Source organism: Aptenodytes patagonicus, chromosome 3 (genome assembly GCF_965638725.1).
Source record: "Aptenodytes patagonicus chromosome 3, bAptPat1.pri.cur, whole genome shotgun sequence".
In the NCBI taxonomy this organism is placed as follows: Eukaryota; Metazoa; Chordata; class Aves; order Sphenisciformes; family Spheniscidae; genus Aptenodytes; species Aptenodytes patagonicus.
The window spans coordinates 6,175,305-6,202,130 of NC_134951.1; the positions used below are offsets into that span (position 1 = coordinate 6,175,305).

Consider the following 26,826-nt stretch of genomic DNA (forward strand, 5'->3'; position numbering starts at 1 on the left):
CAGAGAGCGCGCCTTTACCGCGGAGGGCGCCTGCGCGGCGTCTCGGCCGGCCCCGCTGAGGCGAGCGGCGTTTCCTTCCTTTCACCGCTTTTTCTCTGCGGGACTTCGAGCCCCTTCGCCGCCAAGATGCCGCGGATTATGATTAAAGGCGGTGTGTGGCGGAACACCGAGGTAGGACTCCGCTCGCTTTAATTCCCCCACCCCCGGAGGGCTGGGGCCTCGGCGGCTGGGGGGGGGGGGTATCCTGCGCTAGTGCGCAGGCGCCGGAGGAGGGGTCGTGGCACGCATGCGCAGGGGGTTCGCGTAGTGGGGTGTCTCGTAACAGTGCGGAGGTGGGGGCAGATCGGGGCCTTCCTGGGCCCGCTGTGGCGGGGGACGTAGAGGGTTAGGCCTCTGCAGGCACTGTGGCTCTGGTGGGCTTGATTCCTCAGCAGCCTGGACCTTTCTCCTCGCCCCCCCCCCGTCCCAGTGGGCAGAGGTCAAGTCGGTGTTGTCTCTCCTGAAGGCTGCGTGTTGGGGAGGACAGGAAGCTCAGCCACGCCTGTGTCGTGTCCTTCACCCCCATCCCCGGGGAAACCGTCCCCGCAGCAGCTGGAGGGGATGCATGGGCAGTGTTGTCCTCGGAGAGGTCCCTTTCGTAGGCTGGAGTGTGTCTTATACTGCGTAGGCAGCGTTCTTATTCTTTAGGGGTATGAGGGAGCTGGAACGTCTTGCCTTTGAAGAACCTTCCAAACGTGGAAATGGTGGAGATGTTTACGGGCTCTTCATCTGCAGCCCGAAGGGTTTTGTACACAGAAATTCATGTGCTGTTCAAAAAAGAGCAAAAAAACCCCACCACACTCTCCCATTTTTGTCATCACATGCCTTCAGAACTGCAAGTGATCGTGAAAAGGAAAATACTAACACGAGAAATCAAGGATGTCAGTTTTATTAGGCGGCATGTTTAAAGCAAAAGGAGGTACCTGACACTGTAAAATCCAGAACTCTGCCACTGTATACTGTGAACACTAGGCATGTACATAGTTCCAAAAAGCAGTGAGGAAAAAATAACAGAAAAGTATTGTGCGCTGCATGTGCTTTTAACCAGTTGTGACATATCGGCTATGTGCCAGGAGGCTGATAAATTGGAGGTCGGCAGGGGATGGGAAGAACCACCGTGTGCTTACCCTGTTCTTATGGTCTTCTATAATTGACTAATTTTGGTGACTGTTAAGAGAAACAGCAGTGGGTTAAATAGATGGTTGTTTCACCCATTTTTGTGTACCAGAGATGAAATAGCTCTCTTTGGTGCTATTTTTTTTAATTAACATTTTGATTATACATACAACATTAAAATTACAGAAAGTGGCACCAGTTGATATCAGGTCATTAGGAAGAGGACCCATTACTTGCAAAAAAAGCCTGCTAATGTCATCGGTATGGCTACTGCATGCCATATAACACTAAGTAAATTTTAAAAAACAAGAGGGGATTTATTATTTATTTTTTTAATAGAAATTACATGAATTGTTTCCTGTAGCAGCTCAAGCCAAAGCTCATCATCAGCTTACAGTTAAAGCTGCTGTGCGCTCTGAGAGATGCCTGTGCTATACGGAGTGTCTGTCCTTGATGACTAGCATCTGCACGGTACAGCTGAACAGGTTCTGGACACAACTACAAGTACTTACTGGATACGGAAGAGGAACGTCTGTGGTTGACGAGGCTGCAAGAATAGCTTTGATGCATTTAAAATAACACCTTCTGACCCATGAGGAAACCAGAAATAACGAACCCTGGGGGGAGAGGAGAGAGGGATTGACGGATGGATTGACAGACAATTGATAGGACTTCTAGCTTTTGATCAAATCTCAGTGCACGCTTTGATGTATATGAACAACCTGGCTCCCAAGCTGAATGCATTACATTCCCCTCTCCCCCCCCAAGTTTATAAGCTTTGGGATCAGCACTTTCGGATGTTACATTCTGAACATTAAAGAGATTAATTTTAAGATTTACTTGTTAAAGAAAAACTTACTATAAAGTTCCTTTATTTTTGTGATAGGTTTTTTTTAACAGCACATTCCTTTGATAGGTAAATATTCCATTTGCATTAAAATATGCAAAAAACAAAAAAAGAATAATTTTATGGTATTATTTAAAACATGCCACCCAGAGGTATCTATCAATTTTATTTTAGTTTTCCAAATGTTGTGTCATTACCAGACAAACACTTCCCTGCCTCTTTATTGCTGTTCTTCAAGGAAGACATACAGAACCTTTAAAAACTGTGCATTAGAGAGCATTGAAAGTAATTGTTTTTGAAGTTCTGTCAGATCTGTGAAATAGGCCACAATAATCATCACTTATCTTTTTCATTTAATCTTTATTGATTTCATTGGCCTTTGAAATACAAAACCTCATTCATCTTGAGAAGAAAATGTGGAAAAGAATCAGCAGTGCTGTGCTGTTTCCACTGGGTCAGCCCATTAGATGAAATCCACCATGTTCTCCTCTGCTTGAGCTCAAACTTTCTCTTGCAAGTTCTTGTGATCCATAACAGTATTATTTTTTTATTTTTTTTTAAGGATGAAATTCTGAAAGCAGCTGTGATGAAATATGGCAAAAACCAGTGGTCTCGTATTGCTTCTTTATTGCACAGAAAATCAGCAAAGCAGTGCAAAGCCAGATGGTAAGTGAGAAGTGCCACATCTGGGAATATGAGATTCATAATTAGTGGGAATTTAGAAATTATCACAGATTATTTTATGTCCACAGAGGAACAATGGTTTTAAGATTGTTTGATTTCTGCTGTTGCGGATATTTCGAATTCCTATTGCTTAAAAGTAGTTGAACAAAAGTAGCCAAATGTTCCCTTTGTCAGTGACTGCAGTGTTAGCAAATGCAGGATCACTTAAAATTGTGTGCATGATTTTTTTTCACTGTATTTACACATTTTTAATCAGTGAGTGTTACCAATGAAGTAAAATTGTACGATATTAATCCCTCTTACAGATAATTTTCTAATTTTTCATAATGAGAGTTTGGCTTGAGGATAAATGTTCAGAAATTGCACTGTGGAATTTCATTTTATATAAAAAAAATAGAAGCTTAAAACTAATGCAAATACACACAGCATGAATCTGTTTGAGAATCAGACTTAGTTTCTCAAGTACTGAACTGCACATATTTATTAGAATACTTCTGTATAAAGGTAACAGTACTGGCACAGTTAAAGATTAGTGAGATAATTGTTGAAGGATCCAGACCAAACAAGTCTACCATTTCTGGTACCTTTGTTTGTTGCAATTTTTACTTTTCTTTTTCTGGATTAATTTTGTGACTCCTTACTTTGGCAGAATAGAGATGGGGAAAGGAAGAAGAGGCAATATCTGTATGAAAAGTGGTGGATAACTAATACATTTTAAAGCTTAAATACATATGTCATAAAAATACTCTGGAGTAACATCCTTTTGTGCAGAAAAAACTTGTATGAAATTTGGATGACAAGGTTTTGAAATCTCATTGTGATGATTCGGGTAAATACTGTTCTGAATTAATTCAAGACAAATCAATGGATAGCTTAGATCTGTCGTCCTTAATTTTTTTACTTTTTAACAGGTACGAATGGCTAGACCCGAGCATCAAAAAGACGGAGTGGTCACGGGAAGAGGAGGAGAAACTGTTGCACCTGGCCAAGCTAATGCCAACCCAGTGGAGAACCATTGCCCCAATTATTGGGAGAACTGCTGCACAGTGTTTGGAACACTATGAATTTCTGCTGTGAGTTACTGATTTGCTAGAGGTGCATACCAGGAAAATGTGCAGAGTTTGTTGTAGAGATGTGTAATTCCCTTCTCCCATGGTGCTGAAGTATGGTGGTTTCAAGTTGACCGAGTCCTTTTGTAAGCAAATCCTTAAGGACTCGTTCTTTTCAGTCGATGTATGTACCTTGAAAGAAGAAGCTTCTGGAACCTGGAGAGCAGGATTGAATAGAGATAGGTGTATATTTTCTTGCTTCTGGTCGTTCTGGCTAGAGGAGTGTCAAGATTGATGCTTTTTATGGGCTTCCATTTCAGGTTTATTTGGGTATTGAAATTGAAATATTGAAACTGGGTTATTGGCATGAGTGGGTGTGTGAGAGAGAAGAAAAAAGACAGACAAAAACACATGTTGAAATGTCTAAATGTGCAGCCGTCAGCTGCACCCTCTGTGCTACAGAGGGTTTCTTTAGGCCGTGAGAAGAGAAAGAAAGTGTTGTTTTCCCTTGTGAGCTTTCTTAATTGTGGTGTGATTGGTTCAGTATGAAAGCATAATGGGAAGCTCAATTGTTCATTTTCACACTGCTTGAATTCTTGTCCTTACTGTTAAAGATTACCCGAGGAGAGTTCTCTACTATTAGATTTGTCAATATTTTATTTTATATAATATTTTATTGTTGTAATGTAATACTATGTTGGCTTCTTTCTCTTGTCTGATTTAAGATTGTGTAACTGTACCATGTTCATGAATCTTTTCTGCAGTAAATGTGTAACAAGTTTAATACACGGTACATAGTACGAGGTTACTTTTTTGATCAGTCTTTGGGGACATTTAAGGGATGGTTATTGTGAGCCTGGGGGAAAACAGAGAGCCAGTTGTGACATACATACAATGTGTTTTTAGGGACAAAGCTGCTCAGAGAGACAATGAGGAAGAAACTGCTGATGATCCTCGGAAACTTAAACCTGGAGAAATTGATCCAAATCCAGAAACCAAACCAGCCAGGCCAGATCCTATTGACATGGATGAAGGTAGGATAGGAGTTTGACTGTTTTTGTAGAAATATGTTCTCTTTGGTTTTTCTTTTTACACAGCCTCTGTACCCTGGATTTCTTTTGTCTCTTTTTCTCCGCCCCCTGATCATTTTTTCTCACAGGTTTTGTCTCATTTCTGTATCTGGCCAGTCAGTTATACTTTTCTAGTTTTCTTTTCCTTTCCTTGATGTGTTTTTTGCCCTCTAACCTGTCTTCATCATTTCTTACCATGACTGACTGTTCTTTGCTCTGATGACTGGTCTGCTTGTTTGCATTCATATTTCTGTATCTTCATCTCTTCCCATCGGCTCATACCTCCCAGATGAATCCATGCTGAAGTACAGGAGGACTACATGACTTCTTTTTCCTTGCACATAGCAATGTTATGAACTAAAAAATGAACATTGCTAAAATTCCATGAATGGACCAACGGTGGTTTTGAACAGTCACAGGTTCACAAATATAGCTCTCTTGGATCTGGATGTAAATGAAAGTAACGAGTTCTCTAATATAGTACTCTCAGATGAAGATGTAAATGAAATTATGGTTTCATTACTGTGGTCAGTTTGCCTCTTTATGTAGATATTTTGATTTGCTGTAGATAGTAGTTGAATTATTTTCAACATTAGGCATTTTTTTCTCAAAGTCTTTTCATCTGGCCAGTGATGTGGAAAATACGTTGGAGCATCTTGGAGAAAACTAGTTTAGCGATAATGCAGAATGCCTGTGAAAACATGGATTCGTTCAGCTTTTAAAGATTGCTTTCTTATCTTAATGTCACTTTTTCCCTTACTCCCATCTTTAAGTGCAAATTCATAGCTGTGTTTATCTGTACTATTGTAGATGAACTTGAAATGCTGTCTGAAGCTAGAGCTCGTCTGGCTAATACACAGGGAAAGAAGGCCAAAAGAAAAGCAAGAGAGAAGCAGCTGGAAGAAGCTAGGTAAACTTATGCTTAGTTTCATATACTGGGACTGCTTTTGTTGACTCTGGAGCATTTACAATGCATAAAGTCAGGCACAGCCTTAAGTCATTGAAGAATCAGACTATTGGATAGTCAGTTGTGACAAGAGCTTCATTCTTGTTGTTTAAATATGTGCAGCCCTATCTCAGCAGCAACTGATTAAAGTAGTACCAGATCTTAGGATACAGGAGCCACCTATGGGTCTGCACTTTAAATCACATAGTGTTACTGTTTCTTCAGACGGCTTGCTGCTCTCCAGAAAAGACGAGAACTTCGGGCTGCTGGAATTGAGATCCAGAAGAAAAGAAAAAAGAAGAGAGGTGTGGATTATAATGCAGAAATTCCATTTGAAAAGAAGCCTGCCCCTGGTTTTTACGATACATCGGAGGAAAACTACCAGTCCCTGGATGCAGATTTCAGGAAGCTACGTCAGCAAGACTTAGATGGAGAATTAAGATCGTAAGTGTGTGTTACACTAAGGAGGGAACAGTATATTTTAAAAAAAAATATATATATATATATAAAAAAATATATATTAAAAAAAAAAGTGTTAAGTCCTGGAAATGTCTGAAATATAATGTGGGCAGGAGTTGTATTTTCCATGGGACAGATACTAGTGCAGGTTGCTTCTGCCTTTTCAGTTTCCTGTGCTTTTTATCTTTCTAAAAGGTCTAGTTGACCTTTTTTCCATGAGAATAAAGTTCCTCATGCACATTCTTGCTCTTTCAATGGAAATCTTAAGTTTTTTGAGGTTCATTTTCTTTTAGGAGTAGATTTGCTTGTGTATTTGCAGTTCTTTTTCCAAGTAATAACATTATGAAGATTGCTTACAGGAGTAGATTTTACTTCTTGTAGTATTACTTTTGGTGGAATCGTGCTTAAGTAGAATCTCCTTAAATGCTTAATTTCTCCCCCTCCCCCCAAAAAATCCCAAAACATGCAGTTGAAAAATTAAATGCCCATCTTCATCATGAGCAGTATGGCACATATTTAATTGTACAATTGCATTTCCCACTACTTCTGCCAACTGCTTTTTACTGAGAGAGTAGGTCCAGTAATACATATGATTTGGTTTATTAGCTTGTCATCTAATTGATCATTTCTATATGGCTCTTAGTTCAGAGGGTCTGGCAGGAGCTTCAAACTGAAGCTTACGATTTCACAGGCTGACTCCATTGCTGTTTGAAGTAAATACCATTTTTATTAAATACTGAAGAGAAATTGTTTCCCGTATCCCACAGAAAATGTTCGTCTTCCCTTAGCAGCTGCTGGAGAAAAAGGGACTGTTCACACCCTCTGATTCTTGCTATGTGAATTCTTGGACTGACATTTTTTTCTTGCTCCAGTGACCGTGTTGATTGTAGCTGAAGCAACCACCTGTTGCTTAATTCCATAATTTAGAAGCATTACACTGCCTTGTTGTAGATTCTGCTGCAAGATCTGCAGACCATATCTAATCACTTCTGCACCACAAGGTGGTTCACTCTTCCTGCAATGTGTTTTATTTCAGCTTATCCAACTTTTTGATTAATGTACAGGCTTTTTGCTCTTTGCTTGTTTGTTTTACTTTGTGGCTGTTCTGTGTGTTCTAAAATGATTCTCTTACCCATAATGACAGTGAAAGGGAGGGAAGAGAGCGCAAAAAAGACAAACAACATATGAAACGGAAAAAAGAGTCAGACTTGCCTTCAGCTATTCTACAGACCAGTGGAGTGTCAGAATTTACCAAAAAAAGAAGTAAACTAGTGCTTCCAGCTCCTCAGGTAAGCTGTTCATTGATCAATAAACAACTTACAAGGCCAATGCCAATCAATGATTTCTGTTTTATCAAGTGGATCTCATGGTTGTATTTTCTCTTACTATGCCTTGAAATTTTCTCTTTTAAAGATATCTGATACAGAACTTGAAGAAGTTGTAAAAGTAGGCCAGGCAAGTGAGATTGCACGCCAGACTGCTGAGGAATCTGGAATTACAAACTCAGCTTCCAGCACTCTTCTGTCGGAATATAATGTGACCAACAACAGCATAGCACTAAGGACTCCCAAAACTCCGGCAGCACAAGACAGGATCCTGCAGGTAGAGTATAAATGTACAGAATGGGCTTTTAGCTTTAGTGCAGTAGTCAGCTGAATAGAAGGTGTAAGTACCATAGAAACATTCGTTAGGTTATGTGCGGTACTGGGGTTTGAACTGACACATGATCTCCAGGACACACTGAAAAGCGTAGAAGCAGATCCACTTCCATCTGATCAGTTGTCACCGTGCTACAAAACACTATGATACTTTTTTTTTTTTATTATATATTGCGTGCAACTTTTAGCATTAACCATTGTCCTGGTGTCTTACATAATTTCCCCTTGTCTTGGGTACCTCTCAGTGTCGAAGATGTATATGGTGTTCGTGTCCTTAAAACAATGTCTTTTATGTTGTTTCCTACTCAGTTTTGCTGTTCAGCTTTTATTTCAGTTAACAAGAAGTAACTAACTGCAACAATGCAAGAATATTTTCCTAGCACTTTATTGGCTTAAAACCACTTAAGACAAAGATTATCAAAAACCTACCTTTGCAACCCCTGAATTATATTTGTGTTGCACTGATTGTGAGTGTCTAGGTTCTTTCAAAAACTGGTAGTGTTGGGTAATGTTTTGTTGAGTGTGGAGAAATGGCTAAATGAAATCAGCGCAGCTAGTGTGTAAAACAAACAAACAAAACTCCACCCCCAAAACCCCACCCCAAAACAAACAAAAAAACCCCCTATGTTGATAATGAGCTGTATTTCATGAAACAAAAACTGTTGATAGGAGAAAAGAGAAAGTTCCTGACTCTACAGATCATGACCTAAGTCTCTGTGCAGTGTTTGCAGGGATGGTCACGTTCACCTTCAAATGGAGTACTCCGACATCACATATGTTGCAGTATTATGCATATACACAGTTCTGTAGATGGATTAGTAGTCTTCTATGAAGTTAATTGCTATATGCAGTGGTTTCATTATCTCAGCTCATTTTCAGAGTGCCTTAATTCTTCATTGTAAAAAGGAAATTAAAAAAAAAAAAAAATAGGGGGGTATTCATAAAAGCCCCAGTTGAGTCACGGACCAAAAATCTGAATAGTGAGCATCTCTTTTGGACACATTCTCTTTGAAGTGCAGTTTGGATAAACTTCATTGATGTTGGATTTCAGAGTGCAAGTGTGCTGTTCTCTCTGAAAATCAGGATCCTTAGGATGACTCGAGTATTCAGTCACTAATAAATCTTGCAGATTTATGGAGTCTGGCAAACTGAAGGAAATTGAAACATGAAGTAACCCAGTCATTTTTGCAATTCCAATTTATAATACATTTTACTGGAAATGAAGATTAAAATCCCTTTTAGTGGAACAGTAGGGTTTGTAAATACTAGTATATGGGAGTTAAGAAGTGTTAAACATTTTCCATTAACTGATTGATATTCAAATAACTCTTCAGCTGTTCTTACTGCTACTGAATCTGTTACACATGTATAGTAGAGTGTGACTCTGAAAGTCGTAGTGATGTACTGCATGTCTTGTCTGTTACACAGGAAGCACAGAATTTGATGGCTCTCACAAATGTGGATACCCCCCTGAAAGGAGGTCTTAACACTCCCTTGCATGAAAGTGACTTTTCGGGGGTAACACCACAGAAACAGGTTGTTCAGACTCCAAATACTGTGCTTTCCACACCCTTCAGGTAAAGCAGACTAATTTTCTAATGGGTGCTTGACTGGGCGAGTATGTAGTGGAGGTGGGTGGAGGGAGCAGATTGCAATGTGTGAAGTAGTAGGTTATCAGTGCTTCAAAACAAATTTTAAGTTGCTTTTATTTCAAGCCCTTGTTGTACAACTTTCTCCTTCTCCGTGTCTTTCACAAGCTCAGCCACATCATCTTTGTACAGTGTATAGCTCACTGGTGTTTTGGTCCAAAATGAGGTCCTCTGTGGTCTGGCGCAATATAAATTATACTGAAGTAATACAGGAGTATAAATAGTAAGATGGAGCGTCATTCTGTACGTGGACCCTAGCCTTTCCAAAGTATTACCTCTGAGTCAAAGGTGTGGGAGGTCCCTTAGCCAAACCCACTGAATTTTTGAAAAGCTGGAGTAAATATTTTATAAGCCATATATATCCAAAATAAAATATTTCTTATATTGCCAATCTAAATAGTATGGAATTGCTGGTTTAACTCTTACAGTGGGTCCTGAATAAATATATATCCCACAAATGCCAAATACCATACAGCTAAAATATATTACACTTGGTACATTTTGTCTGTCAATTTTTTCCACTTAGATTCTAATTTTACTTGTACCATGCTAGTAGGAGAAGTGGAGAATGAAATAAAAAGGACCTTTATGGCAGCTTTTCAAAAGCAGCTTTATTTTGTTTAAAAGCTGTGTGCAAAAGCCCTGCTCTTTTAATTGGATCTACATAAATGAATCCTTTTCTAGAGATCTGTTGGCGTCAGTGCGGTGCAGAATGAATGTAGAGGTTGGCCTGGAGCAATCTGGCTGTTGATTTGGGTTATTTTATATTAAAAAATGTAAAGACATTCTCATTTTCTTGCTTGGGTCTTTTTTTGTTTGTGGTGGTTTTTTAGCTTCTGAAGTTCAGATTTGCACGTGTAAATATGGTACCTATGTATCAACTTGGCTTTCTTGCAGAAATGCTCTATCAGTGTGAAAATCCAAGACCTTGAGCAGAGAGGGAAAAAAAAAATCCATTAAGTGGTTAAAAATAAATAAACGGAAGCCAAAACTTTTTAGGAGGCAGAGTAGCGAAGCAGAGTCATCATCTTATTATTTAGGCCAAAAGAGCAAATATTTAATTTAAGTACACCTTTTTTCCTATGATGGTATGAAATATGTAATATTTTGATGCAAGGTTTTTATGGAAGTTGTTGCCTTGCATTAGGTTTTTTGTTTTGTTTGTTTTTCACATGCTAGTTATAAGAATTTTCTTAAAAGGTATTACGTTGACAATTGTAATAGGGTTTTAAACACTGCATGGAACTGAGACAACTAGAAGAAAACAACCTGCTTACTTGGAAATTGCTTCTTCTGGAACGTCAGCATAAAACTTTTTCTACTAGTGTAATCAACAAAGTAAATACATGCTATGAAACATTCATTTGAAAACATAAAAATGCATTTTGCTGTTTTTTGTGGGTGTCATCCTGCAAATGTTATTGCTTGTATTTGTTATACTAAATGAGAATTCATGAAAATCTGTGAACAACCTCAAGCAAGAGGAAAGTATCACTTGCCTCTCAGATGTACCCAGTAAATAAGGCACTGTTGTATCCCTTAAAAGAGGTGTGTTTCAGGCCATATATACAATTGTGTTTGTCCACCATTATGGCATCTTACTGGCACGACAGAATTACAGTAACTGGTAGCGGAAATGATGTATTAAATCATCTTGTACAGTCTGTCTCTGCCAGGGTTATTCTCCACAGCGCGCATACTTGTCATTGCTGTCGGAAAATATTTACGTAAGTGTAGATGAGTACCATAATGTAGGCTTTTTTCCTAAAAGTTTTTCCCCTTCCTGAACTTGTTTTCTTTGAGACATTTAACGATGTCTTATCAGTTTATTAGTACTATTATTATCATCACTATGTGAAACCTCATTATAAGTTGGCAACAGGAGACTTGTGACTATATCCAAGACAATGTTCGCACGCCTTTCATGTAGTAGGTTATTGGGATAGAGAACAATACTTCTTCCCAGTTTATAGAAGAAGCAACTGAGGCCCACAAAATCTAAGACTTAATCCATCTTGCCTAACCTTAGGTGCTTAAAAGTAATTGTTGTAATGTAATTACTCCTTCAATAATCAGTGAAAGCAGAGAGGCATCTTCAGAGTGATTCATTCAATTGTAAGATGGGACAACTGTTAAGCCAGATGAATTCAGAGTGAATGACTTGCCACAGGTGGTAGGGAAATCAGAGCTTGCAATTAAACCCTCATTACTGTACCCCAGAATAGTGCCTGGTGACTAGATAATCTCTTCTCTCAAAAGTAACAGTGGGAGTTTGTGTTGATGTAGTTCCTGAAACTTCTCTTAACATAGTGACATGCCTAGATTTCAGCTTGACAGGTACTTGGTTACACCTCGGTGGGTTTAAACAATTTATTTTTTGGATTCTTCTAATTGCATGTTATGGTTTCACTGCCTCCCAAGAAAAAATTCTAGATTGAATTTATTAACAGTATTTACATAACTTTTTGCAGCATTCATACTTTTGCAAGTAGAGGGTTTTTTTGGGGGAAAAAAAATTACCGTATCCGCACTTCCTCTAGAACACCTTCTCATGGACCAGAAGGCTTAACTCCTCGTGGAGGACTAACTCCTAAACCTGTGGTTGGTACAACTCCTGGTAGAACTCCACTGCGTGATAAATTGAACATCAACCCAGAAGAGGGAATGGCAGATTACAGTGACCCATCTTACGCAAAACAAATGGTAAGAAGTACTTAAGAAGTGGATATCGGTGCTGTATTAATTTTCAGGATTTTTAATTCTCATCTCCTGAACAGAATTTTATTTTATAGCAAGTGTTATTTCTACCACTTGTCTACAGGTCTGTACTCATCACATGAAAAAATCAAATCTTTATTTGAAAGAACAGAAATCTTGCCACTTAGAACGGCTTTCAGTGCGCTCAGTACAAGCACTCTAAGCTATTCATCAAAGAAGACATAGTTAGGTTTCAGTCCTACTTGTATCTTTGAAGCCGAGCAGGAAATATATCTCAAGGAAAGATTCATTTTTCTTGCAATCCTACGCAGCCCTCAAATCCCTCATCATCTTGGCTTCCCGATTTACCTACAGGACCTTTTCATCAGTCTGTCCTGTTGACAACATTGAGCTAAAGGAGTTTAATTTTTGCCATTAGGAGCACTTGGTTTTGAGATCTCCAGTAATCTGAGTCCCATCCAGATTCTTTCATCGCCTTTGGCAACAGATGTTTTCATTCTTGGAGATTCAGCCAGATGTACCCTGCCAATTAGACATGGTATAAAAGGGCATATACCTAATAGGTAGCACCTTGGGAACTCCTTTCATGTGGCTGATTCTGCAGCCTTAGCTGTGGCTTTGGGTATCTCCCACCAGAGCTATTGAAATTTTTCTTTTTGGGCTAGCTAAGGATATCCACTTCAAGTTTTTGGCATGTTCTTCTCGCAAAAATAACTCTTCAAGTTCAGAATTTCAGGTTTCCCCTTAGCTTGAAGGACAAGGTTTATTTGATGTCCTTATACTTACTTTGGTTCTGTCTTAGCCTTTTTATAGTAAAAAGACTTTTTGCTGCTAGAAGGAAAACTGGGGCTTCGATTTCCTGATGGACTCCACTGGTTTCCAGACCTGGTGCTGTTTGTCTCATTTTCGTACTGTGCCACAATCCCCAGGTTTGTGAGCAACTGCAAGAAAAAAAGTTCCAGTTAGGCTTGCAAATACCCCTGTGTCCATCATTGGTGTGAACACATTTTCACATATTTTCGGTTTCTTGAAAGGCGTTTATGTGAATCTCCGCTGTTGTACTGAAGCTACTGGGAGGCGAAGGTGCCATGCTGTTGGTTTACTTGAGTATTTCAGCCTGTTTGAAGATTTCATTAGCTATCTTTAAGAAAGCTGTGTGTTGTTTTTTAGCATCGGAAAGTTTCTGTGCTTAGTAGTCCATAAACTCTGGGGTGGTGGTCTGTAGGCCAGCCCAGATTAGTAACGTGACCATTCAAAGATTTTTTCTGTTGGCTTTGTAGCAGACTAAGATTGCCAGATGATATTAGTTGTGTATTGTTCATGGCTGTTAATGTAGATGAATGGAATTTGATTGTATTGCACCATAGTGCAGGAATTCAGAAGCATTACATCTTACTGTTATTTCAACAGGAGAGAGAGTCTCGTGAACACCTGCGCCTTGGGCTCATGGCCCTTCCTGCTCCAAAGAACGACTTTGAGATTGTTTTACCTGAAAATGCAGAAAAAGAACTTGAGGAACATGAAGTAGATGAAGCCTTTGTAGAAGATACTGCTGATATAGATGCCCGCAAGCAGGTAGGTGTGTGTGATGTGGATAGTGCCTTTTGTTTAAAATATGTTCCTTGTATGGCTCCCATAGTTTCATACACGTTTAGCGGAAGTGGTACAGCTTCTACAGAATAACAAAGTAAAATGTACCTGTTTTCTGTGCTGCCATCAGAATATACACACACAGAGGCTCAATCAGTTTTCTCTCTGAATCCTTTTCTTAATTTGTTAAGGTTATGTATCACACCTCGTTTTCTACGATGAAGTCTCTACCCCCAAAAGATAAAAACATAATTAAAAGCATTCTTCTACAGAGGTACATGCTTGATTTTAAGTATGTGAGAATTGTGCCTTTTTTTTCTTTTTTTTTTTTTTCCCCCCAGTTTCAGGTTTTTCTCTCAAGGTTAAAAGTTACTGTTTGTGAAATGTAAGACAGGTGTATACAAATTCAGGCAGGCTGGTAGCACACAGATAGAAATCTGCCATGCAGTGAATTGGTCCCTTTTGTATGACTTGTACCACAGGATTACCCAGACAGCCAAGTTGTGAATGGGTCCCTGTTGTTTTGGGTTTTTTTCAGAATCAAGGAAGGCTGGATAAAGTGTTAGCTTAAGTTCTGCTGGTTAAATAGCTGTACTAGCCAGTAATTAGAGACACTTTAAATTTTTCTGTTTATAAGAACAGTCTCTTTTCCATTTGTTGCTTATCCTAATTTGTGTGATGCAAATCTGTTTTTGTTATATACCTTCAAATAAATGTTTTTTTGAGTTCAGTGGGGTTTTTGCCAATGACTGTGCTTTGACAAGTGAACAAAATATTTAAAAAAAAAAAAAAATCCTATGCTCCGATATCTTCTAATATGATAAGCATTTCCCAGAATTTGATTCCTAGCATGTCCCGTTTGGGGAGGAACATGTTATATACATTTACATGCACATCTCGTGCATACACACACACAAAAAAAGTCTGCATAAATACAGATAATTTACGTGTGTAGAATAGAGAAAAGAATTTGAGTTGTAATACCATACAAGAGAATAGCATCCTGCCTTTCAAATGAAGGCATGACAAGGCTGGGATTAGAACGTGGAAGATCTTGGTCATCGTTCCTGAAGTTTTAGACAACACTGCCTTTTCATGTTATTTATTTCCTGAAAGTGGAATGTAAGGAGAAATTTCATGTCTTTACACTTTCACAAGTATTGTTTTAGTGAGGTAGTTACTTTATGTCACAGAAGAGGACAAATAGAGTCTTTCTTTTCCTGGTGGATTTCCTGTCTGGTGAGTCAGAGCAGATGTCAAACTTCATGTGGAGAAATTTGTAAAGAATGAAGTCTGCTGGGGTTGAGACTGAAGGAGAATTTGATGGCTGGAAATGACTTTTTAGCATCTCTCTCCTCTTAGAGTTAGTCTGCTGTGCTCTTCCTGTTTAGAGGCAGTAAATTATGATGTCATCACGTAGAGAGTGACCTGTTATTTGGCTCTGGCTTCATAACATGAAGTCTTTATACTTTAAGGAATCTTTGCTGCAGTAATCAATCAGTTTTTCTATCACATACATTTGTAGAAATAAACTGATTGTATTACAGTAGCTGGAGTAACACTTAGCTTGTTTGTCTAGGCTCTCCGAGATGCAGAGCGTGCAAAGGAACTGAAGAGAATGCACAAAGCTGTTCAGAAGAATCTACCACGGCCCTCAGAAGTAAGTGGAAGCAAAATTAACTTTTAAGGAAAAAAAATAGAAATAAAGGTGTTAGCTATTATAGGAGGAAATACAGTCTAGATAGATCATGAGAGAATGAAATCTTTATTTGAGTATGCTGATATCAGCGTTACGGGAAACTTTTCACAGCAAAATTGTCATGAGGTATTTCATATGCACAAATGAAAGCACAACTGGGTGTTCGGATTGCTGTGTGTGTCACACCGCAAGGCATTTTGGCACCTGTTCTGCATGGTTTAGCTGATCTATAAAATTCACGCTCAGGTAGAAGTATGTATGTTTAATGTGGTCTTTGTGTATGGTGTTTATGAACTTTTCTTATTCCTCGCCAGGTTAATGAAACAATACTGAGACCCTTAAATGTGGAACCACCTCTAACAGACTTGCAGAAAAGTGAAGAGCTAATAAAGAAAGAGATGATTACTATGCTTCATTTTGATCTTTTACACCACCCATTTGGAGAACAGCCTAGTGGTAAGAAGGGGAAAGGCCCAGGATTTGGAAGCAACAATGCAGAACATATGGCTTACTTGGAACAAAATCCTTATGAGAAGTTCTCCAAAGAGGATCTCAAGAAGGTGAGAATTTTACGGCCTAATTACTAGTGACCTAATGTCTCCTTATGTCATGGTCCTGTAATCTTGCAAAAAAAGGAGTATTCAAGCCTGCACAGAATTTAGTTGGGAGATCTCCAGAGGGTTGTATGAAAAGCTGTAAGGATAATTTAAGTGCACGTTCTCTTTTCTGGGAGCTAATGTTAATCTAGGCACTCAGCAGAATGATGAGGATGCTGTATTTGTCCAGAGACATTGTCTTTTAGATACAATTTTGAATGTGTTGTGATTGCTTCTCATTTTAAGTAAGGGTAGGAACTATAATACCCCAACAGTAACCAAATTCTACTTTGCTGTTTCTGGAAATTGATGTTAAATCATTGAGACTTTAACTAGCTGTAATATCCACCTTCTGCTGCCTGTGTAGCTTGTTAATCCATAATTACTAAGCATTTTTTTTTTTCATAGGAGTGCAGACTAAATATGACAGTCTTAGCCAACTTACAACTTTGAGCAGCAAATCGAGTTCTTTAATTATGCTTGTCAAGCTTGATCCAACAGAGCTGTGCTAGTGTAGACCCTGCTGGGCTATGGCAACTGATCTTAAAGCATACCTGGTTAAAAAGCGCTGAATAGGCAGACTAGGTTGTTGCTGGATGAAATGAGTAGGCTGTCTGGGCACTCTGTCCTGTTTTGCATTGTAATCCCAAGTTAAATAGCAGTCCTGTACCAAGGGTTCCGGTTCGGATTGTTCATTTGTTTAAGCAGCTACAGATGTTGCCTTTTGCTGCCAAGTGACAGATAGACAGTTCAGACACACAGTGCTGTGGTTAGCCCTTTCAAAGAGTTTCACCTGTGAAGTTGTGCCAGTAACCTTTGACCAAATGCTTACAGGAATAAAAAAAAAAGAGTGAAAAGGACAAAATCACGTGCCACCAAGTCATCTGTTTTATGCAGACTCCTGCTATCTGAGACTTGCGTTCTGACAATAGCTGTGGTATCTCTACGCCTAAATCCGGTATTACCTTAAAGTGACTCTAAAGATATACAAGCAGATTTTAAATCCATCTCTTTGACCATATCTGACCAATGAATCAAGAGCTTAAAATGAGAAACACTGAGAAACACTGAACAGTATGTACTTCCAATTTGCTGTTAAATGAAAAATTATACTGGAAGATTTCTGAGCAGGAGAAGCTAAAGATGGAAAATACAGTTAGGTCATGATTTCACTGCCCTGCCAGTGTCAGATTGTTCCCTTAGGAACACTCTCTGAGTGCTTTTTCTGGTTGTTTTGAAGTGCAACGAGAATTAGGTTTTCTATCACTTCCCTTAGAGACTATTACACAGTCCAGTAGTTTTTGTCTGGAATCTTTCTTCAGAGTCCCTGGAAATTTTGTCTCCTAAGTGATGGGCAGAAGTTTTTTGCATCCTTGCTCCTGCTTGCTCTCTAACATTAGGCGTAATATTCCCTCTTTGTCTAAAATTAAATTCAAACCAGGAAGTTTTCCTATCTCTGTGCTCTCATCTGGGGCTTGTTTGTTTTCCTTTATTTCTTCATTTGTTTTTAGAACATCTTCCTACTAAAAGCCCTTCATAAAATGCTCCTTTCTTTTTCTAATGTGTAGTGCTCTTTCGGGAAGGATTAGGAGTGGTGCTTAGCATGGTATGCTGAGCTCTTAAAGCTGTGGAACTGTTTTCATGCCACAACTAAACAGCCTTAAGTGTACAAATAGAGGCTAATTGAAAGTGTACCTTTATAAGATTTAGCTTTGTCAGGTGTGGTTAGAGTACTCCTATTTTATCTGTCTTGACCATCGAGGACAAGTAATTAATTTTCCTTTCCCTGGTATCCCTGGAATCATCTATCTGTTGATACCTGAACTACTTCCTGGGCAGTATGCTATTATAGAACATACGTCTGCTTGCAGTGAGTTACCTACTGCTGATATGGAAATTTCTGGCGCATGTATAAATCCTGTTGAAAGAGAAGACATGCACGTATAACCAGTGAAGTCCAGATCAGCAAAGATATTTTAGTTTTTTAGTTACAAATAAAATCGGAAGAACCTGGGTGCCTGTGTAGTTTTGTGGGCCAGGCTCTTTGTCAGAAATATTAAGAGTTGTGAGAACAACATGAGTCTTTTCAGTTCACTGTAAGTTACTTTGTAAACTAAACTGGAAACAGCAGAATGCTCATGTCTCACTAGTAGTTCTCTAGCAACAGAATGTGTGTTAGTTAAAGTCAGAGTAGTATTTCCTGCCATGGAGCTTATGCAGCTCACCCGTTAATGTTTAGGGTTTGACTTTCCAGGTTGTGTGGAGGAGGGCAAGCAAAAGGAAATGAAAAGTGATTTTTGTTTCATAGAACAGCTGCTTCTGTCTGTACAGTTCTCCCTCCCCTCAAGGTCCTTGCTTTTATCTCTTTTCTTCTGCAGCAAGATGAAGTATCTAGCTGTGCCACAGCTTTCATTAGCTACAGCGGAGTGATGTCAGGTTTGGCCAAATTATATAAAATGAGGGATAGTTGCGCTGTGAGTAGCCTTCTAGGCTGGGTTTCATTTATAATCCACAGCATCTGTGTTAGATTTCATAGTTAGCTTAACCTGATGGTGAGCTTTTAGTATGAAAAGAGAAACTGACCCCCGTGAATTGCATGCTGAAGGAGTGAAAACAAGAGGAATTTTCTTGTATCCTGTGTATTGTAACTGCAGTTTATTTCTCATCATTTCCAACAGGCACAGGATCTACTGGCACAAGAGATGGAAGTGGTAAAGCAAGGAATGGGGCATGGAGAGCTCTCAAGTGAAGCTTATAACCAGGTGTGGGAAGAATGTTACAGCCAAGTGTTATACCTGCCTGGACAGAGCCGCTACACAAGAGCTAATTTGGCCAGCAAAAAAGACAGGATAGAGTCACTTGAAAAGAGGCTTGAGGTCAGTGTCAGTTTTTTCTGCTTTTTGCACCTGCTTTTTTTTTTTTTTTTTTTTAAGTTTCTTCCAGTGTGTTTTTGTTTCTTTTTGCTATGTAAGAGTTACAAGTTACTTTATAAATCATTCAGGTCTTTTGGTGGGGTTCCTTTGAAAAGATCATTGAGGAATTCTCCTAGGGAGTCATAGATGTTCTTGAGGTGTTTAAATCGCCTTCTCTCATCCTCCTTCTTTTCTTAAAATATCCCTGGAGTATTCCCACGCACAGTTTCTCTTTGCACTATTAGCTGTAACACTGCTCATCTCACCCACTTTATTCTCAACTGGAGAGAAGGTCAGCTTCTGCTCTCTCTTAATTCCATGTGGATTTTTTGCTGTTTCCTTAACCTCTGCTATTAGCAGATCAGATACCTGATTTTTCCAGTTTTGTACTTTGTCCCTGATAGTGGCCAGTATGAGATACTTCAGAGAAAGATGCTTAAAAACAAAGTCTCTGTCCCAAAACTCCTCTCAAGTTCTCTTTCCAACTTAAGATTTGGTTTCTGATTGACTGTTACATACGTGAAGGTCCAGATAGTCCTGAATTCTCGCCAGACTGGCATCCTCTGCCAGTTCCAGTGATTCCCTCCAAAAAAGAGAACAATGGATGTTTGTGATCCCATTCCACTTTATCAGGAAATAGTAGGCTTCCTTATGAGTGCATTTTAAACTGAAATTTCGAGTTTGCTGTTGTGTATTTGCATAACTAATATTTTCCGCAAGTACAAAATACCAGAGTTCAGATAGCAACATCTCACCAATGTGTCTGCATGCAGTTGGAGTACTATGGCAGGGCACTGGTACTAAGGGACCAAGAACTGAAACTACATCTTCTTCTGCTGAGTTGTAGAGTACAGCATTCTCCAGTGTCAACATGCTTGCATCGGTTTATTCAAAATGCAACAGTCACAGGCCTTAACTCAACAAGGCGTTAAGATTTGGTAAGGTGTCCTGGGATTGAGGGAGGTGTGTGCGGAGAGGAGATCATCTGAGCTGTGGTGCCCTAAGTAGAAGAACGCAATTCAAACCCTTTGACACTGATTTCCCTTGCCCTGTCCCCTCTCTAGAGTTCCACCCAAACACTCCACACAAAACACAAAAATATATAGCTTTTATCATAAAAGGTAAGCTGGTTTTAAATTGTTTCTTCCCACAGAACATGTGTTTGTTCAGACTTGCAGTAAGTCATTGACCGTTTTCCAAAATACCATTTTAGCCTGAAAGTCTCTCTAAACTATGCAGGCATGAGATTATTTTTTTTCCATGGTAAAAGGAAACTTTTTTTTAAAGTTCTTCTGTATTTAACATCAATATAGCTACTGTTGCTAGAAGTAAACCTCCTCAAACAGCTACTACCACAGAAATAACATGAGAGAGAGGCCAGAAAAGCTGAATTTTCACTCGATTCATACACGTGAAATACAGCGTGAATGTGTGTTTTGTAAAGACTGTCAGTCAAGAGTGTCGTCCAGGTATAGACTGCGCAGTTGACTCGGGCTAGGAGCAGTTCACCTACACGTAGCCCAGTAGCCGAGCGGTTTAGCCTTCGTGCCAGAGCGCTTGTCGTTTTGCTGCTCACCCAGCAGAGAGCACCATTGCCCTGCCCAACACTGCCCGCCGGTTGATGCGCTCTCACACGCTCTGCTCTACTCTGTTTTCAGAGAAACGGTATCTGGGCACAGCAGCAGCCAGCTTGCATGGCAGCAGGGGCTCTGCTGGCATCACGCCAGCAGTCTGAGGGCTGTACCTAATTTGTGTACAAATGCTTTTGAAATTTACGTATCTTACACCCAAAACTGCATTAGAAGTGCATTATTAAAGTTGCAAAGTCAAACAGTCAAAGTTGGGGAATGCACAAACAGCCTTACTCTGGCAGCCTTAATTTGCCTATGCATATGCATTATGAGACAGTCTTTAATTTCACTATTACAGCCTAGTTTTTCCACAGACTTATTTACTGCACAGGGTGGATGGTACTTGCTTAATGAGTAGCTATTGAATATTTTGTTTTCTCTTTATTGTTCAGTGTGTGGCCCTGCGCCTTTATGCTGCGCGCTATTTCTGCAGTCTAAATTGGTTACTTCTGTGTAGGCTTTCTTGTGCTGTTGATTTCTGTTCATCTCCTCCCAATATTTGAATGAGTAGGTGGTGATGGTATGCTTATTGAGGATATTGAAGCAAAGAAAGTAAGGTCAAGTCATCCATTCGTCAAACTCCTGTTGCATTTGTTCGTTCTGTAAGTGCTTATTGCTCCGTGGTCACAAGACAGTCATCCAAAAAGCAAAATACGAGTCAGAGGTCTTGCCAAGGAAAAAAAATTGGGTTTCATTTGCTACCAACGTTGCATGGGACTCCATGGAAAGCAGTTAGCAAAATCCAGCTAGCTGTGTCTACGATCAGTTGCCACGGTCATGAGACTCCACGACTCGTTAATGTAGCTGTATCTCTTCAGATTAGCTGGGAGCTTGGAGCGCGGCTAGACAAGGCTAATTGCTTGGTGCACTTACAGTAGAGTGAGAGAGCAAGCTTGTGTGTGTGTGTTCAAAATACCACACACCCCAGTTCAGTCAGGCACCCAGGGCCAGCAGAGCTTGCTGTGCCCCTCAGCTGCAGGTGCAGTGAGAGTACTGCGCTGCCTTTCACATCTCGCTGTTTGTGGAATGCAGGTGGACTCTTTGCAAAGTTAAACCTGAGCTGAAAATCTCTCCCAAGTGTGTGCAAAATACGGTTTAGTGCAACTCTGTTGCCTGTCCTATTTGAAAAGAGCTTCCTAAAAGCAAGATATATATATGCAGTTTTCTAAGTATAGGTCACCAGCTGAATCATTTTTTAAATAATAAATAAAAAGCGTAGCAGTTTAATGAACAAACAAATATACAATGAAAAAAGCACAGCAATTTTTTTTTTTCCTAACCCATTCTCAGCATTGGCAAAACCCACCTTCATTTTAATGTTTTTCCAAGGAAAATTGTCTGAAAGCAATATCAGTTGAAATAGATATTTTAATGGGAAGTATCAGACAACCTTAATGAAAAGCAGGGATATTAGCTCAGCTTTCAATACCCCAAGATACTAGCTTGTACTCTTAACTTGCTTTGAGAGAAGAGTAGAAACTGTAAAATAGAGTTTGCCAGCAACAGAAACTGATGTTGGTCAGCTTTTGGGGCTGTCTCTTCCCTGTCAGATTGCACTAAGATCATTAGGAAAAAAACACAAGAGTGTAGTGATATTTGCTGGAGACAGCTGCACATTGGGTAGTCGCTGTCTAATACTTCCATATGGGACTGGTAACACCCTGCAGATCCTGTGGAAAAAAAGCCAGCTATTTCTAGTGCTGTCTTCAGTGCTTGGAGATTACTGGGTGGATTGGTGGCGTGGACGAACAGCCGTCTTTCTCTAATTGGCCTGTTTTCACTGCCTGAGTGATTTAGTGGTGGCAGCCTTGTATATGTTGACATGACATTTATCTTTCTGAAATTGATGGTGATATCACAAACAGATTTGTGCTGTTATTGATGGACTTGAGGAGGCAAAGTGGAGCAGTTGTGGAGAGCTTCTGTTTGGCTAGATATCCTGTCCAGGCATCATCAGCAGTAACGCACAGCTCAGCAGCAGTTTTAATATTGGAATGTACTGCTACGTATTAGTAATACTTTTCACTTCTCTTTAATTTTGAGGGTTTTGGACTCTTTGCATATGTTACTTAATGTGGCTTGAGAGTGTTACAAGATTCGTATGTGAACTTTTTTTGCATTACGGACGGGAAGTTTCAGGTCCATGCAGGCGAATCCCTGTGACCTCGCTATGTGTCTGTGGTACAGCTTAGATTTGCTTGAATCCTGGTGAAATTTTCTGATCTTCCCAGTAGCTTCTAGAAGTCTAGCATATTTGTTTAAGGCTGGGCTACACTGCAGAGCTAGTCATTTTAGAAATGGGAGTTTTCTCATGCTCACAGTTGCATTTAGTAACTACTTCAGTTCTCTGCAATACCTTGTACTCCCTTCCTTCCAAGCGATGTATCTATAAAGAAAAGCATTCCTACCGAAGGTGTATGTTAAACTAGGAACCTTATCAGATGAAATGAGATAGTAGAGGCATCTATTTAACAAGCTAGTTGCTTCCCTTCGTAGTTCATAATGTAGAAACTTCCTGCCAGCATTACTTTTCCTTTGAAGATGGTTCATAATGTTGGCTTGCAGCATACAAATATTTTTATTAAAACTGCGGTAGTTAATGTCATAATTTCAGTTGATTGTTAAATTATAAAATACACTATTGAAAGTCTACGGGGAGGAAGCTTTAGTTACACTGCGTATGCAAAGCATAGTATATTATCTATTCTTTGCAATATCCAAGATACACCAAGATGGTAATTTACCAGACCAAAGTGTCCATTTTTGCTTTTGGTTGCAGCCCAAGTCCTCTGAATCAATTTACATTGAAATCCAGTTGCTTAGCTGGAGTTGCATGTTACACTCTGCTGCAAGGTGTATCACTTACTAGTTTATTGGAGATTGTATTTTAATTTCTCTCTAGTTTACATACTTCTAAAGCTTGCAGTTTCATTTGGATTTTCAGGTGTGCTGTTACTGAGAAAACACCTGAAGAAAATAAAAGAATTTATAAGACTAGGAATAGAGAAATTACTCATAAAACTAAAATATGGAGGAATCCCTGAGTAGTCGTCTTCTATGGACACATATATTCATTTGTACTACTGTGTGTTGCCTTTGTGAAATATGTTTTGGGTTTTTTTTAATAAGGTCTGTTGGAAGTGTAGTTGGCACCAGAGGATCACATCTGAGGATTATCAGTGGTCATCACTGTTAAGCTGTTCAGAATCTGATAGACCTGACTGTTTATGCAAGACCACTGTTGCAGTGTCTGATCTCTGCTTAATGTACAGTTGATCATCAGAGTACATGTATTTAGCGTGGCAGTTTTGGAGGGTATATACTTCTGCTGGGCAACACAGATATATGGCAGATCCCTTAAGAATTGTCTTTACCTGTGTGTGAAAACACTTTTACTGTTTGCCGGAATGGTTAGAATGCAGTTTGTGCTATAGCTAGGATGCTCTAACATTTTAGCTGGTGCCAAAAAGGGTCAGCGCTACTTATTTTTCTCCAGCTGCCCCCTGCCATTACCTCTGACCTTGTACCAGCGTTCTTATAACTCTGTGGTAATCTGGATCAGTTCATTGAATTGGCAGAAAAAAAGTCATTTTTAGATTAAGCAGCAGACCCCTTTCCACAGTAGCTGGATATTAGATCAGCGTAGCTGTAACACATCACGTCTTTGCTTGCAGAATTTTGAAATATTTGTGAGATCCACAATGAAGGTAACCCATAACCTATAATGAGGAAAGCAATAAATAAAAGGTTTTGTACTGCCAAGGAGAACTTATGTCTACAGTAAGAAAGAATACCCTGCCAGGGAAGATAAACGGATTTAGCCAGAAACCTTGTGTTTTCTTTCTAGCACAGGTGAGTATTCATTGCCTATTTTTGAGTAAGTCCTATGAGTTCAGATTCGATACACCTTATTTTAGCCTCCTAACTAAAACAAAGCTGCAATTGCCTTAGGCTCCCTTTTGTTTTTGGTAGAGAGACAGGGCACCTCCTGAGAACAGCTTGGCCCATTTAAGAGTTGAATTTCCCTCTCGGGTTTCCTGTTTTTCTCTTTTTATTACAGAGGTACCTAGAGCACCTCAGATCAGTGAAACAAAACTAGGTCTTAATGTCTCCCTTGGTTCCTCTGTCACTGGAACAGGAGTAATGTCTACCGTATGGGTCTCTGTGCAGTTTTGTTTGTGAAGCACTTACAGACCTGTGACTGAAAATCACTACCTAAAACTGCTAAATCTTCAAGTGTACTTGTCTTTTCCATTTCGAGCTTGTTGAGTCGAGCTGGAGCATCTTTGTGTGTTACGAGTCTGGAAGAAAACTCCATTGTTCCCTGCCCTTTAGGTGAATTAACTTATTACGTCCTTGGTTTTCCCCACAAATTACATCTGCGGTTAGCAGCTACCCCCCCAGAAACCTTCATCACCATGAGCAGGAAGGAGGAAAGCAGATCTAGTTTTATTCAAATGTAACTAGTCAACTCTTAAAACAATGACATTTCCTAAACTGCCAATTGAACAGCTTTGGGAAACCGAACTATATTTTTGCTGTTAAACAGTTATTTTCAGAGGAAAATGCTACTAGTTGATTTCATACCAGTTCTCTTGCTATTGACTTACTTTGGGACCTTTGGAAGGAAGCGGATGAATGCCAGTAAGAGGGTTCTTTGTATTCTTATTTCTGTGATCTTGCTTATGAGTCAGAAATTTGTCTTCAAATTGGACCGTTGTGCTAGCCTGTCTTCTAAGGTCATAATTTGGGGGGGGGCTGGATAACTCTTCATGTAGAAGAAAGTCATCTTCTGCATGTCCTCGGTCCTGGATGTGCTAAAACATTGGAAATGAGCAATGAAAAAGTTCTTTAAAAATAAGCTTAGACTGCATAGCAGTTACTTCTTGTTTGGCCAGTTGCTCATTGTGGGAGAGTTTTTTTCCCTCCATGTCTAAACCCATTGATGTCCTCTGTGGTGGTAGGTGAAATCAGATTTCACATTTGAAAAATGGGAACTTACGTACTCAGAAATGAAGTTCAGCATTGACAAAGGCAAAAGGCCTTTGCACACCATCACTGTTGAAAAATGTGTTTGGTCAGAGAAAAGTATAAATTAATACGGTCTTTTGCTGGAAGCCACCTCATCTACAGACCTGTCGCTCTTTAAAGCCTGTCCTAACGTGAAGCAGTGTCAGAACCTGTGAATGTTGGGCCAGTGTGAGCTGCTGCTCACAAAGTAACTTGCTTCATTACATACTTGTGTAATAGTAGCTGCTGGAATAGAGTACTAGTGACTGTGCTGCAAGCTCATCATGGGGCTTCTGCTATGTGTTGAGAGGGAACCAGGCTGTTTGCTAATTTGTTTATTGCGTAAGCTTCCACAAGATTGTTAGCCTCTTCTTTGGGAGAGACCAGTCCAAGAACTCTGGGTTTGCAGTGATACGTTTTGGAAGGTAATAATATTGTGCTTGCTGCCATATTATCTCATCAGACACAGCAGTAACCCATGTTTGCTGAGAGTTAATCAAAGCTGTTAGCCTGAGGTAGTTGTTGCTGTCTGTAATCTTACTGTAATTTCTTCCCCCCCCACCCCCCCCACCCTGGGAGAGGTAGGGAGTTTTCAGAAAAGCTTAGTAAAAATAAAATATTTGTTTTTCTTCTTAAATTGTGCTCTTCTAGATGTGTTTCTACTGTGATTGTGATATATGTGTATCACTGATAATACTGCTAGTCTTAGAAGCAGTTGCCAAATAAAAATATTCAAAGTGGGCTTCAATGTCATCATTGTAGGTCAGCAGTGACTGCTAACTTATCCAGTAACTTTCTGGATTATTCTAGATCTAGATAGTTGGATGCTATGAACTTCTGTGGGAACACTTGCTCTTGATGTACCCTGTACTGTCTTTACTCAACAGTCCTACCAACTCGTGTTACGACGTTTGAAGGCAAGTCGTCATAACTTCTGAAACATAGTTCACATGGAGATTGCTCTTGGGTTATTAGTTTTGACTGCAAGTAGAGAGAATAGCGTTCTGCAAGTCATAATGATATATGATCTACATAACAAAGTACAATATAGGAGTTTATGTTGAGGCTTCCCTATTAAGTTGGGGAAAAGTAGCTTTATATTTCCATGCAAGCTTTGAACATTTTGTCTAGTTTCAGTTGTGAAGTTGCAGTT

At 39.5% G+C, this 26,826-nt stretch overlaps 1 protein-coding gene across 1 annotated transcript in view; it reads left to right on the forward strand.

Annotated features, from left to right (window-relative positions):
- Nucleotides 1–3: 3 nt before the first annotated feature.
- CDC5L (cell division cycle 5 like) overlaps nt 4–26,826 on the forward strand; it is a 35,559-nt gene continuing 8,736 nt past the window's right edge. The window contains exons 1-14 of the mRNA XM_076332624.1: nt 4–171; nt 2,565–2,668; nt 3,598–3,759; nt 4,642–4,769; nt 5,616–5,715; nt 5,977–6,195; nt 7,355–7,499; nt 7,624–7,812; nt 9,297–9,445; nt 12,058–12,220; nt 13,646–13,810; nt 15,405–15,485; nt 15,839–16,084; nt 18,799–18,996. Coding sequence (XP_076188739.1) covers nt 127–171; nt 2,565–2,668; nt 3,598–3,759; nt 4,642–4,769; nt 5,616–5,715; nt 5,977–6,195; nt 7,355–7,499; nt 7,624–7,812; nt 9,297–9,445; nt 12,058–12,220; nt 13,646–13,810; nt 15,405–15,485; nt 15,839–16,084; nt 18,799–18,996 — 2,094 coding nt within the window. The 5' untranslated portion in view covers nt 4–126. The remainder of the gene's footprint in view (nt 172–2,564; nt 2,669–3,597; nt 3,760–4,641; nt 4,770–5,615; nt 5,716–5,976; nt 6,196–7,354; nt 7,500–7,623; nt 7,813–9,296; nt 9,446–12,057; nt 12,221–13,645; nt 13,811–15,404; nt 15,486–15,838; nt 16,085–18,798; nt 18,997–26,826) is intronic.